Below are 14,463 nucleotides of genomic sequence, written 5' to 3'. Positions count from 1 at the left end.
TAAGTTCATGGGTGGGTGAATGCAGTAGGGGAGCTGCTCTTCGTGACTGACCGGCTCTGCTGCCAGCCAGTCGCCCCGCTACCCCCCGATTCCGAGCCTCCGATGGAGGTGACAGTGATGGTAGCTTTTAGCTCTTGGTTCCTGAGCACTTTCTAGGCCTGTGTGAGCTCTAGAATGCTCTCTGCACTTTCTCATTTCTCTTCCCCCAAACCCTAGGGGGGTAGAGACTGGTATTATATTATGCCCATTTTACAGATAAACAAACTGAAACAGAGCAAGATGGAGTCCCCCTCTCCAGGGTGATACAGATAGGAAGTGAAGCGATCAAAACGGGAACCCATAGGGATCTGGCGTTGCCCAAGCTGTGGTGTCGGTCACAGAGGTGGCTCAGGTCCAGTGTGGCTCTGGCTGTGGCTTCGGCCTCAGCTGCAGCTCTGAATCAACCCCTAGCCCGGGAACGTCCGTGTGCCACAGGTGCGGCCCTAAAAAGAAAAAAATAATTAGAACCCAGAGGCTGGGTCCCAGCACCCCACCCTCACCGTGTCCCCCATAGGCCTGCTGGTCGGAGGTTGGCATATAGCATGACTCAGCCAAAGTGCATCTTTTTCCGTGACTTTGGGTCACCCCAAGAGAAGCCCGGGCAGGCCTTGCAGACCTCAGCTTTACAGCCCTGGCGCCAGAGGGCTGCCCTCGGAGGCACACGGTTATCTGAAGAGAGGTATTTCCTTGAGTCTCCCAGTGTGACCTCGCGTCTAATCAGAGGCTGCTCCTCTCTCTGCAGGATTAGTCAGCATCTCTTAACTAGCAGCCCCGAGAGGAGAGCTGCGTGCCGGCCTGTCCTCCGCCCTCCGCTGCCGCAGCATTTTTCCTCCCTATTTTCGTTGTCTGGGTGCTGGGTGGACTTTGGAGGGATCATCAAGCACTGGGAGTTCTGCACAGGTGTGGCCACAGGGGACAGCGACACAGTGACCCCAGCAAGAAAAAGAAGAAAGATGGACTTGAGCAAGTGAAAGCAAATGACTTAGAACTGTTTAAAAAAACAAAACAGGGAGTTCCCATTGTGGCTCAGCGGTAACAACCCAACTAGCATCCATGAGGACAAGGGTTCGATCCCTGGCCTTGCTCAGTGGGTTAAGGATCCGGCATTGCGGCAAGCCGTGGTGTAGGTCGCAGACACAGCTCAGATCCTGTGTTGCTGTGGCTGTGGTGTGGGCCAGCAGCTCTGATTCATCCCCTATCCTGGGAGCTTCCATATGCCGTGGGTGCCACCCTAAAAAGAAAAAGGAATAGTAAGGAAAAAACCCAACAAAAACCTGCTTCCTCCAGGGGGTTCCACGACACAGTACATGCAGTGGTTGGTGCTGTGAGAACCTCAGGGGAGGATTTCCCACAGGTGTGGCACGTTGTGAAAGCTGCCCTCCTGTGCCATAAGGGAGGCAGCACAGCGCAGTGAGGCCAACAGCTTGACCTTCCCAAGTGGGCTGGGGTCAGCCTCCTGTCTACTAACGGCAGGCTTGTTTCCACGGACAGAGCTGGAAAGGTTCTAGCCAGCCTGGGGCCCCCCAGCCCAGGCTGGGTCCCGAAGCCTGGTGTTCTAGGTGTAGGTGACTCCAGAATAGGAATCCCAGCCTGGGGCTCGTGGGTGCTTCAAGGGACCCATGAAGCCCCTGAAACTAAGGGTAAGACTTAGGAACAGGAGTTCCTGTCATGGCACAGTGGTTAATGAATCCGACTAGGAACCATGAGGTTGCAGGTTCGGCCCCTGGCCTCGCTCAGTGGGTTAAGGATCCGACATTGCCGTGAGCTGTGGTGTGGGTCGCAGACGCAGCTCGGATCCTGTGTTGCTGTGGCTCTGGTGTAGGCTGGTGGCTATGGCTCTGATTAGACCCCTAGCCTGGGAACCTCCATATGCCGAGGGAGCGGCCCAAGAAATGGCAAAAAGACAAAAAAATAAAAGACTTAGGAACAGAAGCGGAGCTCTCTTTATTGGATTCTTTAAAGCGTCTGTGGTCCCTACAGAAGCTAAGAACCTGCGTGTTATTATTGCTCCAGGGTGCTTGGCCAGGACACCCCCAGCCTGGTGGGGGTGACAGTAGCCAGAGCCCTCAAGGGTCCCAGAGCCAGCCGTGGCATTGCATTCCCCGTGGACTGGCTCTGGATGGGCACCTACCCTTCTGACCTTTGGGGATCCCTGCCGTGACCCTGTGATCAGGTTCCCCTCCCTCTGTACCCACAGAAAATGTCACCAACAGCACAGTGGGAGGCACGGCAGAGCCGGAGCACGAGGAGGTGAGCCGAATGAATGGCTGGCTCAGCTGCAAGGCCCAGGATGAGATGCTGAACTTGGCCTTCACCGTGGGCTCCTTCCTGCTCAGTGCCATCACCCTGCCCCTGGGCATCGTCATGGACAAGTATGGCCCAAGGAAGCTCAGGCTGCTGGGCAGGTCAGTTCTAAGGGTGGGGCGGGCAAGGGCGACCCTGGGCTGAGATTCCCCACTGTAGGGAATCCTGGTACCTGCTGTCAGAGGCACTGTGGAGCTCCCTAAATGCCCACCCAGAATGGGGTCCTACCTCATCTGCCACCAAATCAATAGCTTCTGTGATCCTTGCATTGTGCTGGTCTTCCGTGACAAAGTCAGGGCTCAGGCCTGGAATTGCTTGTCGTCAAGAACATTGGTTTTGGAGAGTTCCCTTTGTGGCTTAGTGGTTAACGAACCCAACTAGGATCCATGAGGATGTGGGTTCGATCCCTGGCCTGGCTCAGTGGGTTAAGGATCTGGTGTTGCCTTGAGCTGTAGTGTAGGTTGTAGACGTGGCTCAGATCCCACATTGCTGTGGCTGTGGTGTAGGCCAGCAGCTGTAGCTCCAATTTGACCCCTAGCCTGGGAACCTCCATATGCCTCGAATATGGCCCTAAAAAGCGAAAAAAAAAAAAGAACATTGGTTTTGGAAGTTCCCATTGTGGCTTAGTGGGAGTGAACCTAATTAGTGTCCATGAGGTTGTAGGTTTGATCCCTGGCCTCGCTCAGTGGGTTAAAGATCCAACACTGCCATGAGCTGTGGTGTAGGTTGAGAAGTGGCTCAGATCCCAATAAGAGCCCTAGCCTGGAAACTTCCATCTGCCATGAGTGTGGCCCTTACATCTCCATTAGAAAAAGGATTTTGAATACATACCTCTACTATAATAAGCACAAGGAATTATAAATAATACACACATAGATTATTCTTAAAATTTTATGTGCTTTTTTTCTTCTGGCTTTATTGTGATGTAATTGAGGTGTAGCCTCACGTAAGACTAAGGTGCGAAGGGAGTTCCCATTGTGGCTCAGTGGTTAACGAATCTGACTAGGAATCATGAGGGTGCGGGTTTGATCCCTGGCCTTGCTCCGTGGGTTAAGGATCCGGCGTTGCCATGAGCTGTGGTATAGGTTGCAGACGTGGCTGGGATCTGGTGTTGCTGTGGCTCTGGTGTAGGCCAGTGGCTACAGCTCCGATTGGACCCCTAGCCTGGGAACCTCCATATGCCACAGGAGCGGCCCTAGAAATGGCAAAAAGACCAAAAAAAAAAAAAAAAAAAGGCTAAGGTGCAAAGGATATTGATCTGACACATCGTGAAATGAACACAGTGTCTCCTGAACATCCATCACCTCATATAGTGTTTTATGTGCTTTATGATGCTTCTACAAAAAAACTAAAGTGGCTGAGGTTTAAAAATATGAAATAGAAAATTATAAAATTTCTAAAATTAGGACTTCCCTGTGTGGCACAGCAGAAATGAATCCAGGAGTTCCCGTCGTGGCACAGTGGTTAACGAATCCGACTAGGAACCATGAGGTTGCGGGTTCGGTCCCTGCCCTTGCTCAGTGGGTTAACGATCCGGCGTTGCCGTGAGCTGTGGTGTAGGTCTCAGATGCAGCTCAGATCCTGCGTTGCTGTGGCTGTGGTATAGGTTGGCGGCTTCAGCTCTGATTAGACCCATAGCCTGGGAACCTCCATAGGCTGCAGGTGCAGCCCTAAAAAAATAAAATAAAATTTCTAAAATTGTAAAATAGCATTTCCCTACCCCTGTCATCTCAGTGGGTCATCTCATGCACCTCCTGGGATGTGTTTCAGGTCTTTTTTTTTTTTTTTTTTTGGCTTTTTGCTTTTTTAGGGCTACGTCTGTGGCATATGGAGGTTCCCAGGCTAGGGGTCAAGTCGGAACAGTAGCCACTGGCCTATGTCACAGCCACACCAACTCAAAGATTCGAGCCGTATCTTTGACCTACACCACAGCTCACGGCAATGCCGGATCCTTAACCCACTGAGCGAGGCCAGGGATGGAACCTGCATCCTCATGGATGCTAGTCAGATTTGTTTCCACTGAGCTCCTGTTCCTGGTCTTTAAAGCTCTAGTCTGCCAGTCTCAGGGTCAGCCCAAACAGCTGGCCCTCTCTGGCCAAGGTCCTTCCGAGCCAGTCCCATTGGGAGTGAGCATCGTGCAGGGTGGAGGTTTGCAATGAGCAAGACCTGTGACCCTGCAGGGAATTGGGGTGTGTGGGGGGAAACAGTGTCATTCATTCTTTAGAGCTTACAAGGACCTGGTTCTCAGGGTAGAGCCCAGTAGAGGGGGTTTGGAGGCTGCCGCCCATCTCCTGCTGCTCTGTGGTGCTCGGTCCACCCCTGGCTGAGCAGGCACAGGAGCCTGGAAGACGGAGTGTGCCCTTGGTCCCGTCACAGCCTTGGCCCTCCCCGGTCTGGGGAACGGAGGGGACTGTGCACGTGGTGTTCACCAGATCTGACTTTGGGCTTGAATTCCAGCTTAGCCACCTGCTGACTAGGAGACCTTGGAGAATTTAATTCTCTCTTTTGTTATTATTATTATTATCATTATTATTATTTTGAGTTTTATTCTTTTTTTTTTTTTTTGGTCTTTTTGCTTTTTCCAGGGCCACTTCCCTTGGCATATGGAGGTTCCCAGGCTAGGGGTCGAATCAGAGCTGTAGCTGCTGGCCTACGCCAGAGCCGCGTCTGCAATGTACACCGCAGCTCGTGGCAACACCGGATCCTTAACCCACTGAGCAAGGCCAGGGATCGAACCCACAACCTCATGGTTCCTAGTCGGATTTGCTAACCACTGAGCCACGACAGGAACTCCTTGAGTTTTATTCTTATCAATAAAATGGAGCCAATTATACACCTTAGAATTGTTTTTGCTGTTTTTGAGAATTGTTAAATTAAGTGTAAATTTTCTGAAAGCAAACACCCGCAAATAAACAGCGTTGACAATAACTAACGCACTCTTTCTTCTCTTTTTAGTGCCTGCTTTGCCGTCTCCTGCTTGCTGATTGCATACGGAGCAAGTAACCCCAGCTGTGAGTCTGCTTTTCCTCTACCCTTCTGTCAGGTGCTGGGGAGAGAGCGCCCAGAGGGGCCGGCAGGCCACCAGCTCTGGGACGCTGGGCCAGGCCTGGTACTCCCTGCTCAAGTTAGCGGGACACCTGTTGGCCTTTACCCAGTGACTGAGCTCAGGCGGGTGTCTGGGTAAGAGAATAATCAGCCCAGTCAGGTGCCCGAGAGAAGCTCCCGGGGCGGGCGGGGGGCGGGGTGAAACTCCCATCTCACAGCCGAGCCGGGCCAGTCCCCATGGCCTCATTGATGCCAACCTGAGAACCAGGCCAGCTGCCAGGGTGTGTGCAGAGGTCATGAGCTGAACCCCTTGAGGCAGCCCAGGCCAGCACATTAAGGATGGCTTAGAAGCCACCTGGTCCCCAGCCCTGTTCAGGTAGAGCTGATGCTTCAGGAACTTGTAGAACAAAAGCCAAAATCTCCTCTGGGCTCATGTCCTCATTTGGGGGTGGGGGGTACCTGCGTTTTTGGTTTCAGTGAAGTGGCTTCTTGAGGCCTCTCTCCTTACCGTTAAGGTCGGTGGAGAAAGGACGGGGATGCACCTTTGGTAAGAGCCCAGGCTCCCTAAAACAGGCCAGAGGAAGATGAGGAAGAACCGGTCCAGCTCCCCAGGGGTCCCACGAAGTGTCTGATGGCTGGTCAGTCACTTGGCCGCATTTGCTTGGAGCTGGCTCCTCGCTGGGCACTGGGTCCGGCCCCGGCTGCCCTGGCGCTCGGCCGAGGTCCCCACTCATGAGGTTTCTGCTTCCTTCCAGCCCTCTCTGTGCTCATCTTCATCGCCCTGGCTCTGAATGGCTTTGGTGGGATGTGCATGACTTTTACCTCGTTGACAGTAAGTATCAGTGGTTGAAAGACCATCTCTCGTTCCGTCCTCTTGTTGCGAATTTGAAGCAGCTTTTACTGGCTTCCGTGCCCTTGCCTTCCACTTGCCTGCGTCCGCCTGCATCCCGAGCAGTAGAGGGTTGCTGGTGGGAAAGTCAGGGCAGCGGAGGCAGCTGGGGCTTCGTGAGCTGGGGAGGCCCTGCAGGCACACTTGACGGCAGCAGAGCTCGGCTCTCAGAGGGCCCCGTCCTCTGCCCCCCGACCTTGACTTAGGCGCTGAGGAAGCCAGCTCACTAGCCTTGGGCCCAGAGACAGGAGCAGGGAGGGGAAAAACCACTACCACACACTTTCTGGTCTCTTTTCTAAGGCAGCTCTGGCTACAGGGCAACCTAAAAACACAGGTTCCTTGAAATCAGTCCCCTAACCGTGGCTTTGTTCAGAACTGAACGAAACACTCCAAGGGGACACATAAACTGGCCCTCTGCTTGGTTTGCTAAATGCGCGGCACAGGAAGCCCTTCCCGAGAGAGAGATGCTTTCTGGGGATGCTGCGAATCCTCTTCTAGAAACATCAGAATGCCAAAACCTGTGCTCTTTTTTTAGAACTAGGAGAAGCGGCAGGAAGGTGCGGGTTGAAAGAAAGTCAAAGCAGGCCAAAAAAAGTCTTCCCCAGGAGGAAGCGGGGAACTCTCTGCAGGCTTACCTGGCCAGGCAGGTGTGCCTTTCAGAACTGGCCCTTAGGAAAGAAGCGAGAACACTAGGCTTTCAGAGAAACGTCTCTGTCCAACAGGAAGGTCGGCCCGACCTCACTTTCCCCTTGAGAAAGTTTTTATGATGCAGTGTCTCCCAACACTTTCATTTATTTTTTGGCTGCACCCATGGCATGTGGAGGTTCCTAGGCCGGACACTGAATCCAAGCTGCAGCTGCGACCTCTGCCACAGCTGCCGCAACCCCAGGTCCTTAATGCACTGTGCCTTGCCAGGGATCGATCCCACGCCTCTGCAGTGACCCGTGCCACAGTGGGAACTCTCCTCCCAACACTCTTTGCCGTGCACGGCTTTTGCTTTCTCGTTCCACCGTGAGTCAGGAGTCATGCTGTCCAGGGGCCTTTGTTTAGCTTCGCCGGAGTCCTGGACTTGCTGGTCTTCTTGTTGAGGAGCTGGACGAGGTCCTGACATCTCTGTGACTCCTTGCCTGCAGGCTGTGAGCCAGAGGCCAGGCTCGGCCCAGTGCCTTTTCTGCTCACCCTTTCTGTGCTTGGCCTCGTTAACTTGGTCCTGTGGGGAGGATCAGCTGCCTGGGTCTGGGTCCATGGAAATGAAATGCTCAGTATCAGGTGTTGGGTGAGAAAGGCTTGGCAGGGGACCATGTGTTTGGGGTGCTCAGGGTGTGGGGGACACGTGTATTTTGTCACTTTGCCCCTGGTGGTATGAAGGAGATTTACTTTGAACTCTTTTTTGCTTTTTGGGGGGGGTCTTTTCTTTTTCTTTTTTTTTTTTTTTTTTTTTTTTTTAGGGCTGCACCTGTGGCATATGGAAATTCCCGGGCTAGGGGTCGAATTGGAGCTGTAGCCGTTGGCCTATGTCACAGCCACAGCAACATGGGATCCGGGCCGTGTCTGTGACCCACACCACAGCTCACAGCGACATAGATCCTTAACCCACTGAACGAGGCCAGGGATCGAACCCACGTCCTCGCGGATGCTAGTCGGGTTCACGAACCACTGAGCCATGATGGGAACTTCTTTTTTGCATTTTTATGTTTGTATTTTTAAAGGTACATTTTTAAACAACACATGTATCGCCCTCCCTCTCAAGTTCCCAGGGAAAAACAAAGTTAGAACTGTAAGAACTAAGTTAGAACTGTCAAACGATACCAGTTCCACTAAGTTGTGTGTTTTGCGAAGCAGGAGGCACAGTTCTCTTTGTGTTTTGACCGTGTGAACACCCACTAACTCTTTCATCAAAAGGAAGAATAAAAATCGGGCATCACCCCCATTTTTGAGCCACCCCAGGCCTATGTCATGACAGTTCTGAATTTCAGGATAAAAGAGTTGGTCCTTGAACTTCAGGAGTTTATGCTCTGAAATACAGAAAGAGGCTTTATTGTAATAAAGCCCGAGGCAAATAGATGAAAAACACCAGCCCATGAATCCCCTTTAAGAATGTCTTTAAAATGAGTTCATAGTTTTTGTCCAAGAAACCTTTAGGGAAGGCTCGTAGGCCTATAAGGTTGCATTTTCCTTTCTTTTCCTATGATGATACAACAAAAAGGTTTTTTTGTTTGTTTGTTTGTTTTTTTTTTTGTCTTTTTGCCATTTATTGGGCCACTCCCGTGGCATATGGAGGTTCCCAGGCGAGGGGTCCAATCGGAGCTGTAGCCACCGGCCTACGCCAGAGCCACAGCAACACCAGATCCCAGCCGCATCTGCAACCTACACCACAGCTCACGGCAACGCTGGATCATTAACCCACTGAGCAAGGGCAGGGATCGAACCCGCAACCTCATGATTCCTAGTCGGATTCATTAACCACTGCGCCACGACAGGAACTCCCAACACAAAGGTTTTATTTTGAAAAGTCGCTGTTTAAGAAATATAAAATGTGTGCCATGAGGTTCTGTGAGCCCAACTTCATCAGTTTAGCATGTAGCTCTTCCGTATTAAAAGAAAAACAAAACAAAAACAAAAAAAACCCCAAAAAACAGCATAAAGGAATGTTAACTCTCTTTAAAAGAAATCCTGTTACAACTTGCTTGTTTTTCACCTAACAGTGTATCTTTTATATCTTATCTTGTCAGTCCTTGGAAATCTACCTTATTATTTTAAACTCTAGAGAGTGGCCTCATCATTCAGCAGTTCCATGTCATTCTGTAATAGAGATGTACCATCATTTATTTAACTGGTTTCCTGCTAATGGACTTTTGGGTTGGTTTCCAATTTTTCTGATTTATGATACTGCCGGGGTGAACATCCTTGTATATATATTTCTGTAAAATAAATTCCTGGAAGTAGGATGGCTGGGCCCCAGGATCAGCATGTTTGTAATTTTAATATAAGATGGCCAAATGGTCTTCCCACAAGGTTCTACGTGGATGTTGGCTTTCCAGCAGGTCTGGGAGGTTTGGCTCCACAGCCCTTCCTGTGCCCTGCCATTGTCTTGTAAGTGTTAGCCAATCTGACCTGGTCAAAAAGGATAGACTCTGATTTTTTTTCTGTAATTGGTAGTGAGATGGAATATCTTTTTGCCAACTTTTTTTTTTTTTTTTTTGCATTTCTTCTGCGATTATTTCTCTGTGTCGTTTGTACAGGGTTGTTTCTCTCTTTCTCTCTCTCGAGTGTTTTGTGAGAGTGCTTTCCTATACAGAAAAATCAGTTCTCTGTCTAAGTGAGCAGGGTGTCTTGCTCTGGGGTTTAGAGGCCTCTCGGTGATCCGTTAATAAGCTTCAGGAGGGCCGGCCACTTCCTTGAGATTCTGTGCCAGCAGGTTGTGTGGGTGTGGGTGTGCGTGTACATGCATGTGCCACACAGGTGTGTTTTTCTAGGGCTGGGTCCATTGCATCCATCAGCCTCCAGCAGGTCTGTGTGAAGGCCAAACGCACTGCAGCGGGAGTGCCTATGAGCTGCTCAGTGTCCCACAGGGGGGCCAGGGCCTGACCAGGCAAGAAAGCTGATGGTCACCCAAAGCGTTTGGTTAGCCAAGATCTCTTTAGAGGAGCCTAGTGGCTTGTCCTCTAAGGTCCCCATTGTTGGGTCTGGAGGAGAAGTCAGCAACCTGCTGCCCCCAGGCTGCATCCAGATCCTTGCAGGTTTCTGTAAACAAAGTTTTCCTGGCACAGAGCCGCTCCCTCTGGTTTCTCTTGCGCTGTGACAGCAGAGGGAAGGAGTTGTAGACCACATAGTCTGCAAACCTCAAGCAGTTACTCTCTAGCCTTTTACAGAAAGTCGGACAACCTTTGGTCTAGAGACACCTCGAAGCTGCTCCATCACTATTCCCTGTTGTTAGGCAGGGGCTGGCACCCCCCACACCTGCCCCCAGCCGACCCCCCTTCTAGTTACATGGCTTGACTCCCTAAACACTTTTTTATACATATATATATATAAGGGCTGCCCTCGTGGCATTTGAAAGTTCCCAGGCTAGGGGTTGAATTGGAGCTGTAGCTGCCTAGGCCACAGTCACAGCCACGACCGATCCCCAACACACTGAGTGAGGCCAGTGATGGAACCTGCGACCTCACGGATCCTGGTCGGATTCATTTCCGCTGAACCACGATGGGAACTCCTAAACACGTAGTGTGTCATCTCTTTCCTTCTCTGCTACCCCTGGCCCAAAGGACCTCTTTGGGTGTTCCTTTGTCCCGTGAGGCCTCAGATAAGGGCTCGGGTGGCCACTCCTTTCCAGAACAGACCCCAAAATGGGCATGCGAAGCAGGTCAGCGAGGGCAGGGCTGGAGCTCTTGCGCTGGCTGTGGCGTCTGCGGAGCAGCGCTGAATCTCATCCTGACACTGCCCAGGCCTTTAAAAAGCAGAACTGTCGGGATCGGCTTGCGGAGATGCCGAGCTAGCAGCACAATGGCACTTTCTGTTTGTGTTTCCCACCCATGTTCTAATGTGGGGGACAAAGGAGCCTTCAGGGTCGCCTTTGGGAGCGTCCTAAATCAACTCTCCAGAACAGCTCAGGGGCCGTGGAGAATCACTGTGTGTGATAACCTGGGAATCTGGGGGGACTGTGTTGCCAGGGAAACCTTCATTTGGGGACTTTCTGAGTCCCAAAGGGTTTTTTGTTGCATGGGCTGTGATATAAATAAGAATGACCAGGGACTGAGCTGTTATCCCTGTTGGTGGGGAGGGGGCTCCAAGTTGGCAGAATGCCTCCCCCCCACAGGCCTGTAGGCCTCCGTGCAGAGACCGAAGGGTGTGTGCTTGTGGGTGATGCTGTCCCCTAGCACGGAGGCTGGATCCCCTGCCAGGTGGGCTGCCTGGTGGCTCCACCTGGCTTTCCCAGGTCCCTGCTGCCGAGGCCGTGGGCGATGTGACCCCCTTGGAGGAGGAGGGCGCCGGGTGGTGCAGGGCGCACCCCGAGGTGCCTGGCCTCAGCCTCCCCCGCCCCGGACATCTGGACAGCACCCGCTCTGGTCTGTTTGCTCAGTGCCTTGCATTTGTACAGCTCTTTAACTCGCTTCATCGGCTGGAGGAAAACACCGGCTGGCGGCCGAGGCAGCGTCTCGGGGCCGCCACCCGACTGTCCGGGGCCGGGGTTGCTGAGAGATGGGAGCAGATGCCGCCAACACTGTGAGCCTGTCTTTTCCACTTCATTACTCCGAGCGCCGTCAGCGTGGGCGGCCCGGGGAGTCCTGAGCGAAAACCCTCCCGGAAGAGTGATCATAAAATGTTGCCCGGCTCCTTAATGAGAAATTTTGCTGGGCTTTTCCTTGTGGACTCACCGAAGTCTTCACTTTGAACCCGAGCAAGAAACGATCCCGTGGGTGCCGGGATCTGTGTTTGCAGAGAACAGATACCTGAGAGGCGGGGAGGGGAAGGATTCGGGGTACAGCAGTGAGGCAGATGCCCCCCAGGGGTGTGTGTGTGGGGGTTCAGCGTTTCTGCTCAGCTAACCCGTCTCTACAGCCAGGAGGGTCCCCTCAGCACGCCAGGCACCCCAGGTGCCAGGTGAGCAGGGCCCTCCCGTTGCCCGGAGCCGTTTCCACCTCTCGTTTCTGTTCTGTGCCTTGAGAACCCAAAGCTGTCGGTCACCTGATCGCCATCAGCCTGGGAAAAATTCACCCACCAGAGAGTTCTGCCTGGCAGCGTTGTCCCGGCACGTGATGCGTTCCGGGGTGGATGGAACGTGTAGTGGGGGCGTTGGCAGGGCTGGACCTGGCCGGGAAGGTGAGTGAAGTGGCCGAGCGAGTAGAGTCCCTCCTCCCCACCCGTTCAGCGGTGAAGTGGAAAGGGGACCACAAGGACACACTTCTGACAGTGTGTGCTTTTAGCCACCCAGGTCTGGGGGGATTGGAAAATAACCCAGCTTTGCTGAGTCCACTTGTCCATGCTGGTACCTGGATCCGGGCCTGGACAGGTTGCGCAGAGACACCTAAGGACAAGGCTCAGCTCCGGGAGGGGCCTGGGGCCAGGATGCCAGCCTGGACCTGGGAGGCACATGGCCTCTCCCTGGGGGCCACGGGGTGCCCCCAGCTGGTGGGCTCAGGAAGTCACTGATTCGGAAAGCCAGTACCAGGTGGCTGCACAGTGGCCCTTCTGTCCCTGCCCGCCAGCAAGCCCAAGGCCTGTCTGGGGGCCCCTGGGAGTAGAGACCTCTCGAAGAGGGTCATCCTGGAGCCTAGGCGTCTGGTGGTTCTTGTCCAGTAGCTGTGCGCCGCGGCCAGCACTCCAGGGGAGGGGCCTCTGCAGCTGCTGTTTTCCCCTCGGGGAAGGTCACACAGCCTGTTTACAGTGCAGCTCAGGGGCTGAGAGAATGAGTCACCACCGGCTCACGCGGGGATGGCATCCCCGTGTGAGCAGCGGGGCCAGCGCAGAGGGCGGGTTCTGCCCGGCCAAGCCCACTCCAGCCCCCATCCTCCCGGAGGCAGCAGCCGCGGTGCTGAGAAGCGTCAGAGCCCGGGGAGGGGGCCCGGGCCCCCCACCTGCCAGTGCAGTTGTGAAACCCAGAGTCAGGAAGCCACCTCTGCTGAGTGTTTTCCTGGCATCTGGCTGCAGCTCGGCTCCAGCTTCCCACTTGGCAGCAGACCTCGTCCTTCCCTCCCTGCGCGGCCCTCGGGCTGGCACTGGGGCGCTCTGCTCAGTCCTCAGCCGCGACTCCCTCCATCCTCAGGACTTCTGAGTGGCCTTTATGTGCAGCTGAGGTTGGGTGGAGGCAGAAGAGAGAGGGAGGGCGTGTGGGGGCCGGTGGGGGAGGAGACTCAGGCGGCAGGATGAAACAGGAGAGGGGCCACAGCCAAATGCAGCTCCACCTGACAGTGCGGCCCTGGACTGTGGGGAGGGTGGCCAAGGGGGGAGAGAGGGGCAGACAGGCCTAAAAGGCGCATCGGGGACTTCCTGTCTTAGCTCAGCGGCAACAAATCCGACTAGGAACCATGAGGTTGCGGGTTTGATCCCTGGCCTCGCTCAGTGGGGTAAGGATCTGGCGTTGCCGTGAGCTGGGGTGTAGGTCGCAGATGTGGCTCGGATCTGGTGTTGCTGTGGCTGTGGTGTAGGCTGGCAGCTACAGCTCCGATTGGTCCCCTAGCCTGGGAACCTCCACGTGCCATGGGTGCAGCCCTAAAAAGCAAAAAATATGTAAATAAATAAATAAAAATAAAATAAAAGGAGCATCGGAAGGGATGTAAGAAATCTCTAGTGGAGGGAGAAAGAGAATGATTAAGAAGGAACACAGAGAGGGGTGAGAGGTGAGGGTAACTGCCTTGATCCCCTTTCAGGGGCCCTGTGAGTTTTCCAAGAGGCGGAGAAGCCCAGTGGCTGTCACATAAGCCTGACCTGTTGTGAATCCCGAATTTGACCCTTTCCAGCTTGAGAGAGTCCCTTGACTTTTCTAATCCTAACGTTTTGTACCATTAAGTGAGGGTCGTAAGTGACACCTACTTGGTAAGGATGTTTTGAGGGTTTTAAAGATGGTAATAGCTGCCGTTATAATAATAATGCTATTACATTTAATATATTAACAAAACTATATTACATTATTGTATATTCTAACTTAATAATGAGGAAAAATCCTCTGATCCTGCTGTTCCTGGGCACAGCACATGAGGAAATTTCCTCTGGCAGGCCTGACAGCTTCGGGCGGAAGGGAAGGAAGTGGCTTAAAGGATAAAACAGGATTAGTATTAACATCTGAAAAATAATGACTGCCCCCAGGGAAACCTGTTCTCCTGGGCTTGCTATTTTGTGACCAAACATTGACTGCTGCCAGGATGTTTATGCTTTGAGTTCACTGATCAAGGTCATCCTTGATGTTGTTTTCAAGGAGAGATTTCATCTGACACAATGTTAGGTAGTCCCCAAAAGCTTTGACTACCTTTCAAACATGTACATTGGTTAAAAAAAGAAAAAAGAAAGAAAAGAAAACCACCATGAACTAAGAAGTTAAAGGACAAACTAGCAAAACATGCCTAGAGTATATAGATACCTCGTGGTGGCCATTAATATGTAAAGAGCTTGTGTCTAATCAATATGAACCAGTTAACATCCTCATAGGAAGAAGGCACAAGTGAGGAATATAAATGACTGATTTATAAGAT

The 14,463-nt window shown here is 52.7% G+C and overlaps 1 protein-coding gene across 9 annotated transcripts in view; it reads left to right on the top strand.

Annotated features, from left to right (window-relative positions):
* The window catches only part of SLC43A2 (solute carrier family 43 member 2), a 43,431-nt gene that overhangs the window by 8,077 nt on the left and 20,891 nt on the right, over positions 1-14,463 (top strand). For 5 of the 9 annotated variants that reach the window (XM_021067565.2, XM_021067564.2, XM_084985524.1 and 2 more), the window contains exons 3-5: positions 2,237-2,444; positions 5,299-5,354; positions 6,144-6,220. In XM_021067565.2, the coding sequence (XP_020923224.1) occupies positions 2,237-2,444; positions 5,299-5,354; positions 6,144-6,220 (341 nt within the window). The remainder of the gene's footprint in view (positions 1-2,236; positions 2,445-5,298; positions 5,355-6,143; positions 6,221-14,463) is intronic. The other 4 variants (XM_084985525.1, XM_021067567.2, XM_084985527.1 and 1 more) reach the window with 1 other exon arrangement.

This window comes from Sus scrofa, chromosome 12, assembly GCF_054392235.1.
Source record: "Sus scrofa isolate SSC_HxYL_T2T_F1_AM1 chromosome 12, Sscrofa_HxYL_maternal_Yorkshire_Landrace_v2.0, whole genome shotgun sequence".
Lineage (NCBI taxonomy): Eukaryota > Metazoa > Chordata > Mammalia > Artiodactyla > Suidae > Sus > Sus scrofa.
The sequence above is the reverse complement of the archived record's forward strand: the minus strand, read 5'-3'. Positions and strand labels throughout refer to the sequence as shown.